A 22,961-nucleotide genomic window follows, 5' to 3' on the forward strand; every position below is an offset into this window, starting at 1 on the left:
GTCAGGGGCATGGCCAGCTGGGGGGAGGGCTGTGGGCCCATTAGGGTGGTGGGGGTCCAACGGGGGGAGTGGCTGCAGGAGGTTGGCCGGTAAGCCCCACCCCCTATTGGGGTGGGGGGGCAATCAGGGCGTGGCCAGCTGGGGGGAGGGGCTGCAGGAGGATCAGGCCAGTTCGCTGGCTGCAGTGGGCATCATAGTGACCAGTCGTTCTGGTCGTTCTGGCATTCCAATTGCTGACTTTTTATATATATAGACTAGAGGCCTGGTACATGAAAATCGTGCATGGGGGGGGGGGAAGAGCAGGGGGGCCCATCAGTCCGGACCGCACCCTTTCCAATCTGGGACCCCTCAGGGAATGTCCGACTGCCAGTTTGTGCCCGCACTTTTAACAGATGACAGCTCCATTGTTGTTTCTTTATTTTCATGCTTAAACCCATTGAAATTAGTAGGTATTCAAAGTGTGTATACATTTTAGGGGGACACCCTGTATATCTCTAGTCAGCCGTGAAAGGAACCAATGGCAAATTTGGAACCCCCAGACAGGGAACCTCGCTCACTCCCCGCATGTCTCCCCACTCCACTTTCCACCTTCTCCCGCGGGCAGCGGGAGAATCAACGTTTGCTCTCATTAACTCGGAAAAGCACGTCCTGTCACCTGTTGCCTGGCAGGAGTGCACTAGGCCCCAAACAAGTGAGGCTCCGTCAGGGAAGCCTTCACTCATGGGTGCCGGCACCCAAAGTGCACATTCCTCCTCTGCAGTTGCCCTGACTATCCCACCATTTCACTGAGAGGACGGAACTCCTCGCCTCCTCCGGTTCCCGATCTTGAACGCTGACTGAAGGCACTTCAGCAAGGGCCTCCCACACCCACCAGGTGTGTCTGTCCACACCTGCTCCCACCTCAGCACCTGCATTAGCCCCACAGAGGTGATCTCATCGCTGGCCTCCACGGGAACAGGACATCACCACTCCGCCCTCTAACAGGCGCCCACCCTCAGCACCTAGAATACCCAGACACTCTCCAAAGGATGTGAGCATGCCGGAGGGGACATGCACACGCCCTGTGGGAGATGTAGGCATGCTGGGGTTGATGGAAGTGTGGCGGAGGGGTGGGGGGAACTTGTTTGCGCCAAGGTCCGGGACTGTTGCAGGCACACGCTGGGTGACAGCACACTGGGGGACGTTCACATGCCATGGGGGGAGGAGAGGATTGCGCACTGGAGGCCTGCGGCTTTGCAGGTCCACAAACCCCCATGGCGCAGCAAAGAGGATGTCAATCTGGCCCGCTACAGTGGCTGTCCCTGCAATCGTGCACCTTCTGGGCCAGGAGGTGGGACTTGCACAGCTTCTCCTTGGCGCTGATGGCCTGCAGGCACTACTTCTGCTTGGCCCACAGGCTCCACTTGGTGTGCTCACGGCTGCCACCACCGTCATGTGGGGAGTACAGGCTGCCCTCCGCCGGCCCACGTCCCCTGCCCAGAGGCTCTCCGTGTGCGCTGCCCACCAGCCCAGAGTGGCCTGGGAGGGGCGGGATGCCTGTGCATGCTGCCCACTGGTCTGAAGCAGACGGGGCGGGGTGGGACGCTTGGCTCTCCATGCCTGTGCGCTGCCCACAGGCCCTCTGCGGGCAGGGTGGGTGGAACACAAGCATCCCTGCCCGGCCACCACCATCTTTGTTGCAGAGTGGCCCTCGATTTGCATATTCCCTCCTTATTGACTGTGGGTACTGCCATCTTTGTTGCAGAGTTACAGTTAATTTGCATATTACTCTTTTATTAGATAGGATTGCACCTGAGAATAAATTTAACCAAGTAGATAAAAGACCTGTACTTTGAAAACTATAAGATATGGAAGAAAGAAATCAAAGAAGACTCAAATAAATGAAAGGATATATCATGCTCATGGCTTGGCAGAATTAATAGTATTAAAATGACCATAATTATTCAAAGCTATCTACAGTTTAATGAAATTCCTATCAAAATATGTATGGGCACATACTTAGATTATGGGTTCAATTCCCTAGTAGAGGAGCATGCAGGAGGCAATCAGTGAATCTCTTTCACTAGATGTTTCTCTCTCTCTCTCTCTCTCTCTCTCTCTCTCTCTCTCTCCTCTCTTCTCTCTTCTCTCTCTGAAATTAATAAGCATATCCTCACATGAGGATAAAAAGTGTTGTTGTTTTTTAAATTATGAGTGACATTCTTCTCAGAACTAGGACAAGAAATCCTAAAATGTATATAGAACTACAAATAGCCAAAGAAAACTTGAGAAAGAACAAGATGGGAGGTATAACACTTCCTGATTTCAAACTATGCTGTAAAGCTATCATAATTAAAACAGTGTGGTACTCACACTAAAACAGACAAATAGATAAATGGAATAGAATAAAGCCCAGAAATAAACCTTCACTTATATGGTCAATTAACCTACAACAAAGAAGTCAAGAATATACAATCAAGAAAAGACAATCTCTTCAACATGTGGTGTTGATTAAACTAAACAATTATATGGGAAAAATGAAATTGTACCACTCTCTTACACCATATACAAAAATAAATTCAAAATAGATTAAAGACTTAACTGTAAGACCTGAAACCATAAAACTCCTAGAAGAAAACATAGATAGCAAACTGTCTGACACCAATCAGTCTTAGTAATACTCTTTTAGCTATGTCCCCTGGTGCAAATGAAACATAAGCAAAAATAAACAAATGGAACTTCATAAAACTAAATAGTTCTGTACATCGAAGGAAACCATCAACAAAACAGAAAGACAACTTACTGAATGAGAAAATATATTCACAAATAACAAGGGGTTGATATCCAAAATATATAAGGAACTCATGCAACTCAATAACAAAAAAATAAAAAATCCAATCAAAAATGGCCAGAGAATATGATGAGATATTTTTCCAAAGAGGACACAGATAGCCAACAGAGATATGAAAAAGTGCTCAACATCACTAATCATCAGAGTCATGCAAATCAAAACCACAATTATATATAATCTCACCCAGTCAGAATGGCTATTATAAAAAAGTCAACAAATAACGTGTTGGTAAGGATGTGAAGAAAAAGGAATGCTTGTTTACTGCTGGTGGGATTGCAAATTGGTGCACCCACTATGGAAAACAGTATGGAGATTCCTCAAAAGACTAAAAATATATCTACTATATGAACCAGCATTCCCCTTCTGGGTATTTATCTAAAGAAAATAAAAGCACTAATTTAAAATATATATGCACCCCTATGTTCATTGCAATATTACTTACAATAGCCAAGATATGAAAGCAATCTAGATGTCCATTGATAAACAGATACAGAAGATGTGGTACATACAGAATGGGGAAAAAGTAGGTTTATTGTTGTAAATATGTGAAATACAGTTTATTCTTGTATTATTAGTTATTAATTACGAGAGGCCCAGTGCACGGATTCGTGCACTGGTGGGGGCGTGGCTTGTGGGGATTGGCAGCTGTGGGAGTGCTACTCATTCTGGTCAGCCGAGCTGTGTTCCCACTGTGGGAGCGCACTGACCACCAGGGGGCAGCTCCTGCATTGAGTGTCTGCCCCTTGGTGGTCAGTGCGCATCATAGCGACTGTTCAACCAGTCGTTTTGGTTGTTCCGCCATTCAGTCACTGGGCTTTAATATATATAGACTAGAGGCCTGGTGCACGAAATTCATGCACGGGAAGGGGGTGTCCCTCAGCCCGGCCTGCACCCTCTCTAATCTGGGACCCCTCGGGAGATGTCCAACTGCCCAGATCCTCCTAACTTCTCTCCCCTACCAGCCTGATCACCCCTAACTGCCTCTGCCTTGGCCCCACCATCATGGCTTTGTCTGGAAGGATGTCTGGTCTGATTAGCATGTTACCCTTTTATTAGTATAGATAGAGGCCTGGTGTATGGGTGGGGTCCGGCTGGTCTGCCCTGAAGGGGGTCCTGGATCAGGGTGGGGGTCCCCTTGGGGGGTAGGGCTGGCCTAGGCAAGGGGCCTGGGGTGGTTTGCAAGCTGGCCACACTCCCATTGGGGTGGGGGTCACCACTGGGGCCAGTGCTGGCCTGGGTGAGGGGCTGAGGTGGTTTATAGGCCAGCCAAGCCCCCATTGGGATGGGGGGGTCTCTGCTAGGGGTGGGTCCAGCCTGGGTGAGGGGTTGAGGGCTGTTTGCAGGCTGGACACACCCCCATTAAGGTGGGGGTCTCCTCTGGGGAGCAGGCGGCCTGGGCGAGGGGCCTGGGGCAGTTTGCAGGCTGGCCAGCCCCCTAATGGAGTGGGGGTCCCTGCTGGGGGAGGGTGGCCTGGGCCGGGGAGTGGGGTGGCCTGGGCAAGGGCCTGGGGGTGGTTTGCAGGCTGGCCAAGCCCCGGCTTTGTCCGGAAGGATGTGCGGAAGGTCTTCGGAAGGTCTCCCGGTCTAATTAGCATATTATCATTTTATTAGTATAGATTGTATTATTTTCCATACAAACAACTGTAAACCTACTTTTGACCCACTCTATATATACAATAAAATATTACCTAACAATAAAAGAAAACACAATATTGCCATTTGTGACAACCTAAATGGACCTACAGGGAATTATGCTTAGTGAAATAAGTCAGACAGAGTAAGACAAATACTATGTTGTTTCACTTATATGTGGAAAGTACAAAAACAAAACAAATGAACAAACAAAACAAAAACACACTCCTAGAAACAAAGACCAAAGTGATGCTTGCCAGAGAAGAAGGGAATGGGGGATGGATGAAAAAGGTGAAGGGGAATAGTCAATAATATTGTGGTAAGTTTGCATGGTAACAGATAATTACTAGAAATAATGAGGTAAGGTATAAAAATGTTGAATCACTATATTGTACACCTAAAACAAATATAACCAATATAATAGTATAACCAGCTATATTTAAATAAAAAATAAAATAAATAAATAAAATACAAGAACAAGAAACCACCCAGTCATAACAATGGACTACTTCATCTGACAGTATCCCTTAATACTAGTTTGTTTAAGATTGGGGAAGACATCTTTCTGCAGGGGAATCAATCTGAGTACTACAGTGTCTCTGGCCATGACCATCCTTGGAGCCATTGTTCCTCCTCCTAATCCAGTTATCTTCTCCAAATTGTGCTCCCCTCACCCCCTGTGAGGCCTGTGCTTCTCCTAGTAGACAGTCCCAGTCCTGCCAGCCTTTCTTAGAGGTATGAGGTCCAGTGCCCTAACCCCCCAGTCCTCTCAGTCCACAAGGAACTTTGTTTTCTCAGTCTACAAACCTGGATTGTAACCCCACTGGTGCAGCCTACTGGATCAGCTGTTGCCACATTTGTGCTCATCATCAAGTGAAATTCTTTGGGTCTGTCAGGAAAGCAACGGATTTGGCCATAAAGTCTGAGATCCTCAGTGTACAATTCAGTGTCAAGTGATCAAGAAGCAAGTTCTGAAAACCCTAAGGGTCTATGCCAGGAAAGGAAAAGATAACAGGATGTCAGGGTATTATAAAAGGAACATAAAGTTAAATTTACATTAGAACAATATTAATGAAAAAATCATTCAGTGTACCTGAACTTGGAAATATTAGTCCTTGGAAAGTTAGATATATATAACTTTTGTTTTGTAAGGAGGTTTTAAAATCTCTGAAAAGACAAAGTAGGTTGCTTAGAATAGTGGTCACTGGCCAAAGGGTGGCAAGATGAGCACAGAAAAAACAATTATCACTAATTGGGAGAAGTTGAGCCCATACTATCCTCAAACAGAGAAAAATTTAAGAAATATAAAAAATCCTTATAATCCAGAAGAGGGGGAACCTCTCTAGGAGAGGTTGTTTATTAACTTTAACTAGCAAGGACTGTGGAATCTGTGGGATTCTGTCCTTGATTCAGGATGTATGCAGCAATGAGGAATAAGTCTACCTTTGTTTCTACCTAACAGCAGAAGAATTGATTTAGGGAAATCTGATGGTCAGAAACTGCCTGGAAAAGTCAGGACTACACCAACATGGAGGCGGGGAGAGGACATCTGAGGTCACACTGAGTCAGTCATCAGGTAGAAAAACGGTTCAACTAAAAGAAGTGCAAGAAGGTGTGCTCACCGTGGATGATGCTTGCTGGAAGAGAGACCTGCAGCAGAGCCACTTTAAGATGACTTAATTTATAAAGAAGGTAGATGTGTTATGACAAAGCCAGTCCAAGCCAAGGTGGTACAACCTATGTATCCAGGTTTTTTAGATGGGGACAGGGCGGAAGCCCATTAGGTTCAAAGAAAGGCATGGCCTTTGTCATTTGTCTGAGTCTGAACCTGCTTTGGGCTTCTTTCAGCCCAAGCCTGGACTGGGTGATCCCGCCTTCTTTCCTCTCATAGCTCATTGCCAGTGCTCAACTTCTGTGATGTGGGATCAAGTCCCCTCACCTCACTTACCCCAACCTTTAGGATCAGCCATCTCACCAGCACCAGCTGTGCACTCTGGCTCCCCCTAACTCCCACACACTGTGCTCTTGGCATTGCTTCCTGAGCCATTCTAGAGTTACTAATCCATACTTTATTCCTGCCTCCCAGCGTTCTGTAGACCCTCTGTCCTCAGCTTTTCAGGGAGAGAGTCCTACATTTCTTCCCCAAGACTGCGGCAGGGTGTAGCCCCAGCACAGCCCATACAGTGAGTACCTGTAAGGGAAGCGCCTCCTTCCTCCCCAATAATAATATAATTGGGCCCAAGAAAGACAGTCTGTATAGAAGGTTCTGGAAGACTGCCCTGCGTCCTGAGATTGGCCTGAACCGTCTCCGAATCCTGGGTAGAACTCATGACTAGGCATTGTGTGACCGCGGCCTTCCGAGAAGGTTGGTGTTAAATCTTCCTGTATGCTAGGGGCTGTGAGGGTAAGGACAACTACATTTATGAGCTCTGAGGACGTCAGGCCCGGCGCAGGAATGAGGCAACTGGGCTGATGTCCCTTCTAGCAGAACAGGCAGCTGGGCCTAAGGAATGCAAAACTACATCCCTGCGGGTAGGCAGAGGCAGAGACACGGAGAAACAAAAACAAAGCGAGATCCAATGGGGACGGCGGCAGTGGGGCACCGAGACTGCAGCTTCCATTCCAGCCCCGCGAGCTTCACTTCTCCCACTGCTGAGCAATGGCACCTCCCACCGCTGCATTCTCGGCAGAAGCCCGCCCTCTCGCGGACTAATCTTCCCCAGCTGGTTGCGGCTGGAGCTGCCCAGCCGAGTCCAGCGAGTCGTGAGAACCACACTAGACTCAAAAGTGGGATCTGGCTGTGGTGCTGACCGAGCAGCTCGGTCCGGGGAGCGGCTCCTGACCAGACTCAGGCACTGTCCTGCGACACTCCCTGCCCCAGCGGTAAGTCGCCAAGGCCCGGAGGTTGTACGCTAGGTCAGGGGGAGGAGGGGGGAGAGAGAGCAGTGATTTGGAAATTTTTGTGCGTTCTTTCACATAATGGGAGGGATGGTGGAGGGAGTAAGGTCTACACTCTCTTCACCCTGTGATGCCTTGTTCTGATGGTTGGGGTCTGGAGTCTGGGGACGTTGATCCTTTTAGGTCTGCACTAGAGAAGGGAAGAAATCCTCCATCCGTGGTTGCCATTGCGGGAATTGGGAAAGAAAGGATAAGACTGGAGATATATTCTGTTGGTTGGGCAGGCCAGGAACACCCAGACTCCCTTAGAGGAGGTGGGCCAGAACCTTTGCTCTGCAAAGGACCCTTTGTCTCCCCAGCGTGGGGGTTGGGTGAATTGATGATGCTCACTGCAGTTTCTGCTCTGTTCCCCACCCCACACCCACTCCAGAACACGGAGGCTTTTCCTCCCCACAATGACCTTCACTTCATCCATCAGAGAGATCTCTGCTTTCTTAATACCACCCACCTGGAAATTAGGGGTGGAGCAGGGGAAAACTTGGAAAATACCAAAACTATTAGTCAAAAATATTTTTATGTCTCGAAATCATTTCTGTAGCATATCTCAAGGTTTTTATTTTGCTCCATGAAACACCCAGTCACTGTTATGTTAAAAATGGAAAGAAAAGCTCAGAATTGTCTTACCAAAGGGAAAAAAGAATCATAGGCTGTTGAGATAGTCAGTCATCATGAAGAAAAGCAGCCAGTAGAATTATTTTATTTGCTCCATTTGCAATAAATCTATATGCATGTGCATTTTCTGTGTAAAGCATTGAGAAAGAAGGTTTATACATGTGAGATATCTTTACCACCACATTTTTTCCATGGACACTGCTCTGGCTTCTAACCTGAACTTTTGCCTCTACTCCTGCCCCTACTTTCCATTCTCACTTACAGTGGGAGTAATCTGTTAAAACTGAAAATTGGCCCATGTCACTCACCCTTCATGTTTGGCTCCCAATGGCACATAGGATAAAGGCCAAGACCCTCCCTGACACCTCAGACCAGGTGTGGTCTGCCTTGCCTATCTCCTGCTTCATCCCACTTCTTGCTCTGGTCACCTGGGCCTGCTTTTAGATCTTTAACTGTTCTCCCTCCCATGCTCCTCGATGCTTTTTCTCAGATGTTCCCTCTACCTGGAATATGCTTCCCTCATCTTTTGCCTGGTTGTCTTCAGCTATCTTTTAGGTCTTGGTTTAAATAATACATCCTTGAATCAGAATTGATTAAGTAAGTACATGGTGTGGTTCCTGTTCTCATAGAATATGCAAGTTCATTTTAGGGGTGAAAGACTCAATCCAAGGTCTTGGTATCACTGAGACCCATCTTAGAAAATGATGTGCATAAACTGTAAAATTAAAAATTCCAGACCCAACATCCTATTTAAGGAAACTTAGATGTAACTATATGGCTAAGATGTCTCAAAAAACCATAAATACTTCATTTAAATAAGTAGTAGCTCTAGTTACTACAGTTGGAATCCTGAACCTTTGATAAATTTTCACAATCATTGGGTGAGGGTGAAGACCAAGTAAGCCCCAGAGTGAGGCGCCAGTGATCACTGAGTGCTATAGACAAGACACCAAGCTGGGGGAGGGACAGGTCTGCTTTGTCTTTTGGGCAGGGACATGGCACATAGCTTAATTCTGGACTCCACTGATAGGACTTTTTAACTAGAGGATTACAAAGCAGAATGTGCATTTTTGCAGCTGAGAACCTGGTCTTATTTGGCCTCTGCCATCAGGCAGTGACAGTGCTAGCATCTGGCTGTCCAGATAAATCTCACTATGACCCTGAAACTGTCATGCAAGGTGACTGCTCAGCCTGTCTCCATTTGGGTAGTGAGCCCTTTGACCTCTCAGAAAGTTCCTACCCAAAGAGTCATGCCCTGATAAAATATTATAATGTGGAAACTGACTGGACTGAATACACACTGAATTTCATGATTGCTCCAGAATTTTGCAAGCTTCTGGTTCATTGTCGTGGATCTTAGTGCTTATTATCATATCTTGCAAAATGTTAAATTAACTCAGGAAACAGGGTGAGCAATATTAGTGACTGAGTCCAGTCTTCTACAGCAATGACATTTACTTTGATCTATCATTTTCCAAGTTCAGAGTGCAGTGACATTTCCAACTATTCATGATTTTAAATCAGTTAACGTTTCCAATAATTAAGAAACCAGTAATTTTATTTATAGAGATCAATAACAAAGGAATCATCTTAGCTCTTGTGGTTGCAAAATTCTGCACACAGTGAAATAATTTTTATCATGCTTTGAAATTATTTCCAAGAGTATGGTAATAAAAACATTTTCCTAAAACAAAAAAGAATAAATTCAATAGATATCTCATAATATCTCCAAAATTTCTTGCCACAGAAATTATACTGCCTTCAATTACAATTTTTCTAAATTTTTGTTAGGTACATTTTTGCTTTTAATTTTCATTTTTATTATGCTTTTAAAAATTTCTCACGAAAACACATTTATTATTCCACTTTTAGATTTGCCATTAAGGGGGAGTTTGAGCTATTTGTTCATAAAATATCTATCATTGTTAAGAGCATAGGCTCTTATCCTGGCTCTGTCACTTACCACTCAACTCTGTATGACCTGGGCCAATCCATTGACTTTTCTGGACCTTAATTTCTTGCTTATAAAATGGTGTTATACTACTATGCCTCTTATGAAGTTATGGGCCAACCACTCTGCCTGGTTAAGTAAATGTAACCAAGACTCAAATTGGGTCCTTGGACCCTAAAACCCAGTTAGTAACAACTATGCTTTGTGCATCCACCCCTCCCCCTCTAAGTGCTGAGGGAGGCCTAGATAAGGCCTCCCTCAATATAAGGCCTCCCTCTAGCCCAAAATATTTGGGTGGATCAGAAATGGGGTCTACAGGTGTAGGGTGGGAAAGGTTTGAGTACATGCCACCTGGCAGGAAGCAGAAAGCAGAAAGCAGCAAGCAGCTTGAGGCACTGTCCTGCTGACCAGGATGTTCCCACCAAGAGCTGAGCTCTCGCTACTCCCAAGGCCAGGTTTTGTAGCGTTCCCTGGCATAGTGCCTGCTCCTTTTCTAATCCTTCTGTTAAAAGTGTCCCATGTGTCTGCTGCAGGGGAGGAAGCACTGTTCAGTGGGGAGTATGGTGGAGAACTCTGGTGAATCTCTGCAATGCCAGTTTTGCCACACCTTCTCATCCTTTTTGGCTTTAATGTTGCCTAGTAGGCTGTGAGGCAGCTCCTCTGCCTGCCTCTGGATCCTCATGTTAAAGCATTTCAGAGACTTTGGAGTTGACTCTGGTCAGCTTATAGCTGTCAAACAGCTCTCTGGAGGTAGCTATGAGGCTTCCTTGTCAGTGAGTGTGAAAGGTGTGTAGGCTGGCAGAGCCTTATGCTTTCACATCTGCTTCATTCCTCTTTCACAAACTGTGGCCTGAGAGGAAGTGAATTCAGGTGCTCTCTATGGAGCAGTGAAAGAGAGTCAAAGAAACTAGCCCAAAATTCTCTTCTCTAATCTCTCCCTGGCCAGAATGACATAGGCCCAACCTGTAGATCACTCACTGCCATGGTGAAGAACTGAGCATGTGAAGTGGGTGCCTGTGAGGGTGCAGAGTGGGAGCTGGGGTGGTTCTCAGGCCTTGCCTTCTTTTGGTATGGTCTTGTGGGTCTCCAAATTCACCCCAAAGGTAACATATTTAAAACTAAACCCTTTCTTCTCTCCCTTAAACCAGCTCTTAGCACAGGCCCTTTCCTCATCTTCGCTCAATTCTCCATTTCCTTTCCTTTCCCCACTTCTCATTGTTCCCTTCTCTTGGTATGAATCCAGGCCTCAGTGTTTACAACTTCTGGCCTGCTTCTCTTTCTGTACTCAGTTGCTGAATCGTAGTGTTTCTTTCTTTGAAAGACCCTATAACTTGACATCTATTTTTCATGCTTATGACTACAGCCTCCATCTGGACCTTATCTCTATACAGTCAGCCAATTTTAGCTGTCTCTTTTGAGTCCTCTTTGTTCAGAGCCTCCCTCTTAATTTATTCTGTCCCTACTCAGATGAATGGTATAGATTACCAACTTCTTTATGACACTGCTTCCACTCACTCATTCAGAAGACTTTCATACTTCTTTGTTGATCTCAGGGTAAGGCCAAAACCCTCAGGTGTGCAAATATAATCAAATTGGTAGCTATCGCACCACCTTCTCAGTTCCACACCCAGGACAGACATCAACAAGAGATATCAACACCCTTGCCCACTGAACTCAGACTGGACATCAGAAAGCTTCTCTGGATGACATTCCAGGCATCAATATATTTCAGTTAGACTGTTCACAAAAGGTGATACATACCTACTTTTTCAGCCATGATGTTCTGTGTCTATCCAATATGCCTGTTCCTGACCTCATGCTTGCCTCCTCTCTTTAGCTTTCTACCATGATACTCTCTGTCATCTCAGTGATCAAGATCTGCATGCACCATCATATGCTTGACTGTGCCTTGCCTGATGGCATCTGTGTAGATTGAGTCTTGCCTCCTCAAACAGATGCAACAGTCCTAGAGGACAGTATATGTGCCTTCCCCTCTGACTGATGGACGACACTATCTAATCCAGGAAGCAAGCTTGGGTTTCCCTTTGAGCTTTGTCTCTTAGACATAGGCGACAACTTTTTTATTTAATTATCTGCTCCATTCACTTACAAGGACCATGATACTTCCCTATAAGGATGTGGTGCTATGTGTAGAGTGCCTGGGCCTGGAACTGGGAGTCTGACTTGGCCAGATATCTCTGAGAGGATGCTTGGGTAAGTTAAGAGATCACAAATTCAAGAGCACCAGACACTTCTGAAATCAATTTGGGTACTACTGTTGCCTTTAGTCATGTGACTTAACTTCTCTCAGCATTAGTTGTCTATAAAGGCTAGATAGTGAGCATGGATGGGCTGCTCCCATCTCCCTCTCTACCACCTCCAAGGAGAATCCAAGCTTAGATATCAGAGTTCAGCTCCAACACCACTGTGGGCTAGAACCATGGATACTAAGTGCCTCATGCTTTCCCCCACAACAGCTAACAGCACTGGAAGCATGGAGCTGAAGAGAGGGAAGACTTTCATCAAATCCAGCTTTCACATTTCTCATGAGAAGTCCCCAGGCCCAGCAGCAACTGCCCCAGCCTGGGACAATGCAGACCCCTGGTCAGTCTCACCTGGAGGGCAGCAGCAGATCCATGGTGAAAGAGGCCCCCAAGCCAGTCCTAATACCCACGGATATAACATATACTCCAAAAAGGGAGCACAGCCAGAGCCTGAGGGTGGTGCCACAGACCTCTGTGGTGCCACCTTCAAATTGGTATGGAAGAGCAAGACTCACAACAGTGTGTCTGGGGCTAGCAGGATGGTCGCAGCCACAAGGCAACTGGTAGGCAGCACGAGCTTCCCAGGGCCCTCTGGCAGCCAGCGCATTATTGATTACCGCCACTTTGTGCCCCAAATGCCTTTTGTGCCAGCCGTGGCTAAGAGCATCCCAAGGAAGAGGATTTCCCTTAAACGACCCAAGAAGTGCTTTCAGAACCTATTCCACATTCATAGAAACAAGACTGAGAACTTGGCTTCACTGGCAACCAGGGGAAAGAGCCTGCCTTCCCCCAGAATCCCATCAGAGGCTGGAGGGCAGCAAGGCAAAGCCTTTTTCCCCTTGGGTGAGGGACTGGGACTGGATGGCTTGTGCCAGGACCTATCTGACAGTGAGTTCCTGCCTGACTCCTCTTTCGACTTCTGCAGTGCCCTGTGTGAGGACGTGGCTTCACTTAAGAGCTTTGACTCACTCACAGGCTGCGGGGAGATCTTTGCAGATGAAAGCTCAGTGCCATTCCTGGACATGAATGAGGGCTTGGAGAGCTCAGCCAAGTCATCGCAGGCCCTTGAGAACAAGGTTTCTAGTGGCCCCTTCCAGGGCAGCATGGAGAAGCTGGTGTCTCCTGCCCAGGATGACATGCCTGACTTTGCCAAGTTCTGGGATAGTGTGAATCACTCTGTGAGGCAACAACAGCACACCCAACTGAGTCCATGGCTGGATGGTCCTCAGGGAACAGATACAGCCCAGCCTGGGCTTGATTCAGCTGGGCTCATTGAGTTCCCTCTGTGTCCCTGCAGAGACCTCTTCAGTGGCTCCAAAGCCAGCTCCATAAACACAGGCACCACCAGGAGCGAGCAGCCAGAATCTGTGTCCACAAGTGACGAGGGCTACTACGATGCCTTTTCATCTAGCCTCGAGGAGGATAGGAAGGAAGCCATGAGCCCAGGCACCCCTGCAGCTGCCTTCCCTCGGGAGAGCTATAGTGGAGATGCCCTCTATGAGCTTTTCTGTGACCCTAGTGAGGGCCCTGTTGGCCTTGATGATGACCTGTGCGTGTCTGAGAGTCTCTCAGAGCCAGCACTGGGAATGCCACTGTCTATTTGCAGCTTCCACATGGGGGCAGAGGAGGACTTGGCCTCGGGACCAAGCCCAGACCTGCTCAGCCAGGGTTTCTTGCAGAGCTCCTGGAAGGGCAAGGAGTGCCTGCTGAAGCTCTGTGACACTGAACTCACCATCACCATGGGTATTATCAACTGGCTTCGCCGTAGTCCTGAGCTCCATGCCCCTCCTATTTCAACCCCTGGGGATCCTGCAACCCCATTCAGGGGATTGGTGGAGAATCTGGGAGCTGGCTCTGAGAAGAAAGGTCCCAGTCTAGTGAAGCTGGAGGTCAGGGGGGCCCACGCCTCAGATGCAGGTGGGATCACAGTAAGCTCAAGACCTAGTAGGCAGGAGCTGTGGGCACATTTGGGTACCAAGAGCCTGCTTGCTGGAGAGAGCAAGGTTTTAGCATGGCATGAGCAGGAGACCAGCTCTCTGTCCAGGGATTCATCTCTGAAGTGTGTGCAGGTCTCAGGGGAAGAAGAGACACGAGGTTGCCACGAAGGTTTGTTCTCCTCTTTGGGATCCAGAATCTCCATGGTGACAGGCACTTCTAGCCAAAACAAGATCAAAAATAAGATCATAAACCCCTTCGCCTGGCCCCACTCCCAGGAGCTAAGGGCACCTGGAAAGATGGGGTGTTTTCGAGATCAGCAAAGGCCAGGTCTTAGGGAAAGTACTCTGGATACAGAGCCCTCCCTGAAAGATTGTGTGGCCGAGGTTGCAGCCCTACAGATCCACCCAGACTGCAAGCCTAATTCTGTGCAACCCCCAAGGCAGGACACAAGCAGTAGGCTCTGTAGGCAGCCTCAGGCCAGGGACATTACCATTTCACAGCAGAAACAGTCTAACAGCTTTCCTGGAGTGGCTGCCATCTGTAGCCTGCCCTCCTTGACCAGCCCACTCCACAGCCCACAGGATCAGAAGTGCCCAGGCCTTTTCCTGGACATAAGCCAGCTCAGGATGGAGCTCACCAGGCTGGATGCCCAGGCCCATGCCTCAGTGGAGGAGCAGTACTTGTAGCTCAGCTTGAAGGCCAGGAAGCAGGTGGCACCTAGGGATCAGTTGAACTTATAGTACTCTTGGCCCTGCTACCTGGCTGAGCCCCTGGGGCCACCTGTCAGGGCTCATGAGCCTCACTTCATCATAGCCAATATGAGAGGGTTTCCTCTGCAAGTACCCAGAAAGCTGCTGCAGCTTTCTGACTCACAGTAGAAGCCCCCAGGTCATCCAACGTGAAACTCCCACTGCAGGATGGCCTTGTAGTCACCAGAAGCTGCATCTTTATGGCCACATTCAAGAGAACCTAAGACCAAAATCTCCATCTTTTGTCCTTGATATGAGAACTGTGTTTGAGGAAGATGGGTTGGCAGGACTCAGGCAAGTAGGGCAGGGCATTTTATTGTGAAGGCAGAACCAACAAGCTCATCCAGACCAGGTACTGACAGCCTAAGACCAAGGAAAGTTGGAAAGCTGCCAGCACTTTCAAAATGTGCCTCACTGATTTCCTACAAGGAAATAAAGAGTCTATTCCCACTGTTGCCTGTGAAGTGGCTACACCTGGCTGTTCCTTATATAGCATGCCAGAGTGGAGCTCAGGCTTGAAACTGATGGGAAGGAAACATCCATATTGTGAATGGGAAGTGGAGGAGCCAATAAGTTTGCATAAGGGTTGAGAATAATAAATGAGTGAGTGTGGGGTCCAAGACTCAGATGTGGGGCATTGAGAGTTGGTGACAGGCAAGATACAGGGCCACAGATGAGCTTTGGAGTACCCTCTGGTCTCTCCCCAGCCTGCTCTCTGCCCCTAGGACAAGCAGCCATGAAGTACTGGGAGCCTGAAAGGACTTTTCTGTGTGAATAAGAAGGACCAGCTTCATCTCAGCAAGAGCCTTGAACAAACAGACACCATATATTACTGTGCAATATAGCCACCTGCCTCTGGCCAAAAATCGTCCCATAAAAACAATAATTTCCCCCAACTTGCACTCTTTAATGGGAGCCATGGACAGCATAATGTTTAGAAAGAACTGATTGATTCTCCACATCTCTTTCACTTGGGCCCTCTAAATCAGGGGTCCTCAAACTATGGCCCGCAGGCCACATGCAAATACAAATATTGTATTTGTTCCCGTTTTGGTTTTTTACTTCAAAATAAGATATGTGCAGTGTGCATAGGAATTTGTTCATAGGTGTTTTTTTTAAACTATAGTCCGGCCCTCCAATGGTCTGAGGGACAGTGAACTGGCCCCGTTTAAAAATTTTGAGGACCCCTGCTCTAAATCATCAGCATCCTTGCCTCCCCCTTCAGGAAAACTTACCTTTAAATGGGGGCTGGACCTCTGTCATCCCCCTTCTCCCAAAGCCACAACACATCCATAGCACCAGGCATTTAGAGTAGGGAAAGAAAAGATGACCCATGTCCTCAGGAAGAAGAGGCATCCATTCTGTCCAGTGTTGGGACATGAGGTGTAATGACAGATTGCCCATCAAGGTTCTCTGTGATTAGACCCCACCTTGCTGACACACCGCAGTGAGGCATGAAGGATGGGATGCCACAGGCTGCCTATACCATTATTTCTACAGGAAAGGTCAGCACAGAAAAGAGGTAGGTCAGCTATGGGGTGGAATTCCACACTGAGGTATGCAGTCTGACAGCTGACCACAAGCTGTGTCTCTCCTGATTGTCTGAGGCTTTGTTTCAGGTGAGAAAATGCTCTGCAGCCCTCAGTAAAAACTGCTTGCTGGGGCTGACTGTGCACAGGACACAGGTGGCACGTTGTAGGCTCTAAAACTTATATCAAGGTTCCTGAGTAGGTCCATCCAAACCTGAACACTGAGGAAAGTCAGGAAGGTCAGCCTTCCTGGGAAGCCACAATGATCCCTTCTCTCGGGCCTGCCACAGATGACCCCAACAGTGTTATTGGGCCTGGCTGCATTAATAATGAATCCTTCACCTCGTCCCTGCATCAGCCTAAGTTCAGTTGTCATTCTCAATGCTCAGACATGGAAATCAAGGACAGAGTGCTGATGTGACTTGCCCCTGGATGCACATGGCTAGTGAGTTGGGTTGATGGGATTTGAGTCCCAACCACTGGCTCCAAAGTCCAGCTCTTCACCAAACTCCAGAACTACTCCCACTGAGTTCTTGCAGTGAATGTCTCTTTCTTCTCTCTCTCTCTCTCTCTCTCTCTCTCTCTCTCTCTCTCTCTCTCTCGTCTAAAGTTTGTCTCCTTTTTCGCCGCTTGACCCCCCTGCAACAGCCATTCCCACACCGGGCAAGCCCCCACTGCCCCAGTGTCTGTGTCCATTGATTATGCTAATATACATGCATACAAGTCCTTTGGTTGCTCTCTAGCCCCGCCCGCCCACCTCCCCTGCCATTTGTCTCTGGACCTAATTTTGTTCATCAAATTATGTTGATCATTATATCCCACATATGAGTGAGATCATGTGATATTGAATGTCTCTTTCAAAGCCTTCACTTCTCCTTTCTTCAAGGGCACAGATGTCTGAGCACCCTCTGAGTGCTAGCCTTGTGTCTCCCTGTAATTAGGCTTAAAACTCCAGGGACAAGGAATGCCTCTCACTCTCAGTCATAGCCCTGTCACTTTGTACTGCACCTGAGCAAAGCAGGTATCCAGTAAATAGTTGTAGAAAGAATGAAATATCAAAAGGCTGCACATGATTTTCTGACTTCTTATTGATCGCGAGGCATGTGTCTGGAGAGTAGCCCAGTTAAGGTTTTACCTTGGCAGAAATACTAATGGAGCATTTCCTTAAAGTCACACTGACTGGTGATGACTGGGGGATGGGGGAGGTGGAGTGGAACCCAGCCAGCCAAAACCACTGGGAGGACAGGAACCAAGGTGGTTCAGGCATGGTCAGGAGGGGGCTATGCCTTGCTATGCAGTGACCCATAGTATGGCAACAGAAATAAGGAACTAGGGTGGTGCCTACACTGGCCCAGTGTATCTCAATCTGGGGAGCATCTTAGATTAGTATGGCACCATGGAGATTCTCGTTCTCAGAAATCTGGGGGGAGGTCCTAGCAGTAGCCTGATAGGCACCTTGCTGGAAGAATAGGGGAAAGTGTGACCTTTCTCTTGTGTGCACTAAATCCAAGTCTCCTCAATCCATCTCTCTCTTCACACCCCATCCCTCAGATTGCCCTCCCCGGCAAAAGAGGCCCAGGCAGCACTAGTCTGGCATCTGTAGGCCTCAAGGATATCTTTAAGGTGATCCACTAAGGGGAAACAGGGGAGCTTTGGAACCAGTTTCTAGGATAGGCACCTAGTCTAATTCTGGAAGTGGAAGAGGCCTAGACAAGGCATTTTCATAACTCTGGTCATTTCTAATCCTCTCATTCACTCATGGTTGTAGAGGTTATAGGAGGTTTGAGGTTTTGTACCTGGTAAAGTGCATTCTACAAAGTAGGTCCAGTTTTCCCCAGCTCACAGCTGTTCCACAGAGCCCAAGTGACTAACCCAGGGTCACACAGTGGTAAGTTGGGAGCTGGGGTTCAACCTGTGTTCTGTGCCTTCCAACCTTTCACCATTGCACTAGGAACTTGGAGATGCTGGAAAGGAGCCAGGCAGCTTCCAGCCTACTCTAACAGTGGGGGAGGCCTGGGCTTTACAGCAGGTTTTCTCAGGTGTGGGGGTGTTGATGGTGGTGGTGATGGGGGTGGGCCAGGAGGGCAGGGAATAAGGCAGAGGGAGGTGCCCCAATAGGGTACACTGGCATAGGTTGGAGAAGAGCCTGTGCACTACATCAGGGATGTTGCTTGCCTTACCTGGTTTTTTATTTTACATTTGTAATGGAAAGGGGATAAAAAAAACTCAAAAGGCACAGAAAGGAAAACAATGAAAAGTGAGTCTCCTTTCTTCCTCCTTTACCCTGTTATTTTTATTATAAAATGAATTGTCTTTTAGTAAAAAATCCAAACACCACCAAGTGCTGAACCTTTTCTCCCTGTCCTCCTCAAACACTGGGTGTGTCCTCAGACCCTTTCTATGCCCATGGCATAAACATGCATGAACTTTAATCTTTTTTACTACACGGCAGATTGCATACATCTTCTTAGCAGACACCAGTAGCAGGCAGTTTCTCCATTCTCTTGAATAACTGTACAGCAGTCTCCTGTAAGTATCAATTAATTTAAGCACTCTCCTGTAGATGGATATTCAAGTTATTTCCCATTTTGCTGTTATAAACAATGCTTCTCTTACTCTTTTTCTCTCCTAAATGTTCTCTATTAAAGCCCTCTTTAAAACTATAGAATGAAACTTACCTCAACAATGAAAAGATGCATTAAAAAAAAAGAACAGTGCATTCTGTTATCCTGCTTTCATGTCTTTACTCAACTGCCCAGTTGTCCTGAAGCCCTAATGTTATTGGTCTTGGATCCATGCTGATTCAGACACACATCCATATTTCAGAGGGGAAAGGTGTTTTGTTTTAAATAATATGTAAGACCTTAGATGTTGCCATTCCCCTCCTTACAACAAGAAAAATCTGGACAAACTGAGTATCTATGACTTTTCTTGATCTGTCAGAGGTTGTAGGGCAAACAACTTCTCTGAATTCTGGAGAGACAAGTGCATCCAGAGATAAACAATAACCAAGACAGGAGCAGAAAACTCAAGATGCCAAAAACTGGTAGGAACAGTTAGAGAGTAATTTTGACAAAGTGTTTCTTGCTAAGTAAGACTCTGGGGGTGGGTGGCAGGATAGTTAAAGGGAGGCCTATACTTTTATAGGCTTTTCCTCCAGAAATCACACTAGTTTTCAGGGTGAGGATAGAAAAATATCTCCTCATGGGCCTGGCAGAGGGAGAGCAAGAATAGCCATTGTGAAACCCCCCAGACCATTCTTTCTAACAGGTCTACTCTTAAAATCTTCTCCAACTGAAGGAAGGAACAGTCCTCCCCAGCTTTCTCATCTCACATAATGTAAATAGGTAAACAAGTAAGTGAGAGTCAACTAGGAGATAATTTCAAGAAAACAAACTGGAAATGGTAGGCCAGAAGTGTATAGGACTTCTGAAAATTTAACCCCACCCCCAAGGCACAGGCCTACAAAAGACTGAGACCTAAGTAAAATCTTAGAAAATAATAGAATAACCCTCCCCTCCTTACCCCACTCACCCTATCAACTCATGAATAAACCTCCAGTAATAATAATAGTGGATTACAACTAAAAGAGACAAAGATTCTCTCCAAGGACCAGAATAAAAGAAAGTCACAAGAATGGAGAATAAAAGTAAACCCACTAGAGTAATATCAAGCCTCTGGTGCCTATATCTATGACAGATGAGCTAGATTAACATAAATTCTTATTACTAAAAGCCTATTCAGTATCTATTACCCTTTATAACATATCTGGCTTTCAACAAAAAATTATAAAACCTACTAAAGGCAAGAAGAAACAAAGTCTGAAGGACAAAGTTATCATCACAATCAGACTCACAGAAGTTGGAATGATCATGTAATGACTATAAAATAAGTATGGTTAATATATTTAGAGCTTTAATAAGAAAAAGTAGACAATATGCAAGAATAAGTGGTAATATAAGTTGACAGGAAGTATTCTAAGAAATAAATCAACTGAAAATGCTAGAAATCAGACACTGTAACAGCAATGAATAATTCCTTTTATAGGTTCATCAATAGACTCAACATAGTTGAATAAAGAATCAGGGAGTCTTATTAGAAAATATCTTAAGATAAATAAAATGGATACTAAAAATAATAGTTTTTCTATTACTTTTTTAGTAAACAACCCAAAAGTTGGTTCCTTGGAAAGATCGACTAAATTAAAAAATTTTCAACTAGATTAACTGAGAACAAAAGAGTCAAAACTCAAAATAATAAAATAAAAAATAAAAGTGGGGGGAAATGATACCAATTTTACAAAACTAAAAATGACTATAAGAGAATGTTATAACCATTTATGTCAACAAATTGGATGGCCTAGATGAAATGGGAAAATTCCTAGAAACACACATCTACCAAATTGGGTCATGAACAAGTAGAAAAGCTGAACACACCTATATATAACTAGTAAGGAAATTGAATCAGTAATTTTTGATTACACAACAAAGAATAGTCCCAGACAAGATGACTTCACTAGTGAATTCCACCAAACATTTAAAGATGATTTAACACCATTCCTTCTCAAACTCTTCCAAAAAAATAGAAGAGGTAAAAATCATTCTAACTCATTTCATGAGGACAGCACTGCCCTGATACCAAAGCCAGAAACAGACAGTACAAGAAACTATACCCCAATATTATTTATAAATATGTAGATATAAAAATTTTCAATATAATACTAGCAAACTGAACTCAGCAGCATATTTAAAAAATTACACAAAAAGACCAAGTAAGTTTTATTCTTGTTTATTTAACATACAAAAATCAGATCAATAAGATGAAGGGAAAATAGCACATGAATATTTCAATTAATGAAGGAAAAACATTTGATAAAGTCCATCACCCTTTCATGAATTAAAATACTGAACAAACTAGAAATAGAAGGAAGTGTTCTCAACATGATAAACATAATTTATTAAAAACTCACAGCTAACATCATCCTAAATGGTAAAAGACTGGAAATTTTTCCTCTAAGAATCAGGAACAAGACAAAGATGCCCACTTACATCCCTTCTTTAAATGTAGTATTAGACGTTTCAATTTGAGTAGTTAGGCAAGAAAAGAAAATGTATCCAAGTTGAAAAAGAAGTAAAATTATTTCTGTTTACAGATCATATAATTTTGTATGTAGAAAATTCTAAAGATCCACAAGAAAAAACCTTAAAGCTAATAAATTACTTCAGGAAGTTGCAGGATACAAAATCAACACATGAGTATCAGTTGCAATTTTGTACACTAACAATGAAAAATTAAAAAAGTTAATACAGCAATTTTATTTACAATAGCTTCAAAATACTTAGGAATACATTTAACCAAGGAGGCAAACAATTATACATTGTAAAATATAATACATTGCTAAAACAAAATTTAAAAGACATAAATAAATAAAAAGACATTCCATGTTCATGGATTGGGAGACAATATTGTTAACATGACAGTACTGCCTAAAGCAATCTAAAAATTCAATGCAATCCCTATGAAAACTGCAATAGCTTTTTTTCCCTTTGAAGAAATAAAAAAAGAATCCAAAGATCCATATGGAATCTCAAAGTATGTAAATAGCCAAACAAATTTGAAAGACAACAAAATTATAGAACTCATACTTCCTGACCTGAAAACTTACTTCAAAGCTACAGTAATCAAAACATGGTGCTACTGGCATAAAGACAAATATACAGGAAACAAGACTCCAATACAGAAACAAGAAATAAAATTATACATATTTGGTACTCTTTGACAAGGATTCCCAAACTATTCAATGGAGGAAGGATTTTTTTTTAATTAATGATGCTGGAAAAATTAGATAGTTACATGCAAAAGTATAAAGTTGGATCCTAACATTATACCAATACAAACATTAACTCAAAATGGATTAAAGACCTAAATTGAAAAACTAAAACTATAAGTATATTAGAACACATAAGGGAAAGTCTTTATGACACTGAATTCGGTTTTGACTTATATATGACACCAAAAGCACGGGAAACAATATAAATAAATAAAGAACTTCATGAAAATTAAAAAACTTTTGTGCATCAAAGAACACTATCAACAAGTGCAACCCTTGCCAAGTTAGGAGTTAGGGCACATACCTGGTTTGTGAGTTTGATCCCCAGTCAGGGCATGTATGAGAGGCAATCATTCAATGTTTCTCTCTCACTTCAATCTTTCTCTCTATCCCCCTTCCTCTCTCTCTCTCTCTCTAAAACAAAACAAAACAAAACAAAAAGAACAATAAAAACATATCCTCAGGTGAGAATTTTTTTAAAAAGTACGACAACCTATGGGGTAGGAGAAAATATTGTCAAATCATGTCTGATAAAAGATTAATATTTCTAATATATAAAGAACTCCTATAACTCAACAACAAAAAGATAAACAATTTTATTTTAAAAGGGGGCAAAGGCCTTTTGGAAAATAGACATTTCTCCAAAGAAAATATACAAATGACCAGTA

The 22,961-nt window shown here is 44.8% G+C and overlaps 2 protein-coding genes across 2 annotated transcripts in view; both read left to right on the top strand.

The window, feature by feature from the left end:
• Window positions 1–7,071: 7,071 nt before the first annotated feature.
• Window positions 7,072–22,961, top strand: part of ARHGEF4 (Rho guanine nucleotide exchange factor 4) — a 94,715-nt gene continuing 78,825 nt past the window's right edge. Inside the window, 1 exon segment of the mRNA XM_036297737.1 lies at window positions 7,072–7,345. The gene's annotated coding sequence lies outside the window, so the exon portion shown is untranslated.
• AMER3 (APC membrane recruitment protein 3) lies at window positions 12,478–15,939 on the top strand. Its single transcript, XM_036297714.1, has one exon. The coding sequence runs from the start codon at window positions 12,478–12,480 to the stop codon at window positions 14,869–14,871; it is 2,394 nt and encodes a 797-aa protein (XP_036153607.1). The 3' UTR covers window positions 14,872–15,939.

The sequence above is a fragment of the Myotis myotis genome, unplaced genomic scaffold, assembly GCF_014108235.1.
Source record: "Myotis myotis isolate mMyoMyo1 unplaced genomic scaffold, mMyoMyo1.p scaffold_m19_p_3, whole genome shotgun sequence".
Taxonomy (NCBI): domain Eukaryota; kingdom Metazoa; phylum Chordata; class Mammalia; order Chiroptera; family Vespertilionidae; genus Myotis; species Myotis myotis.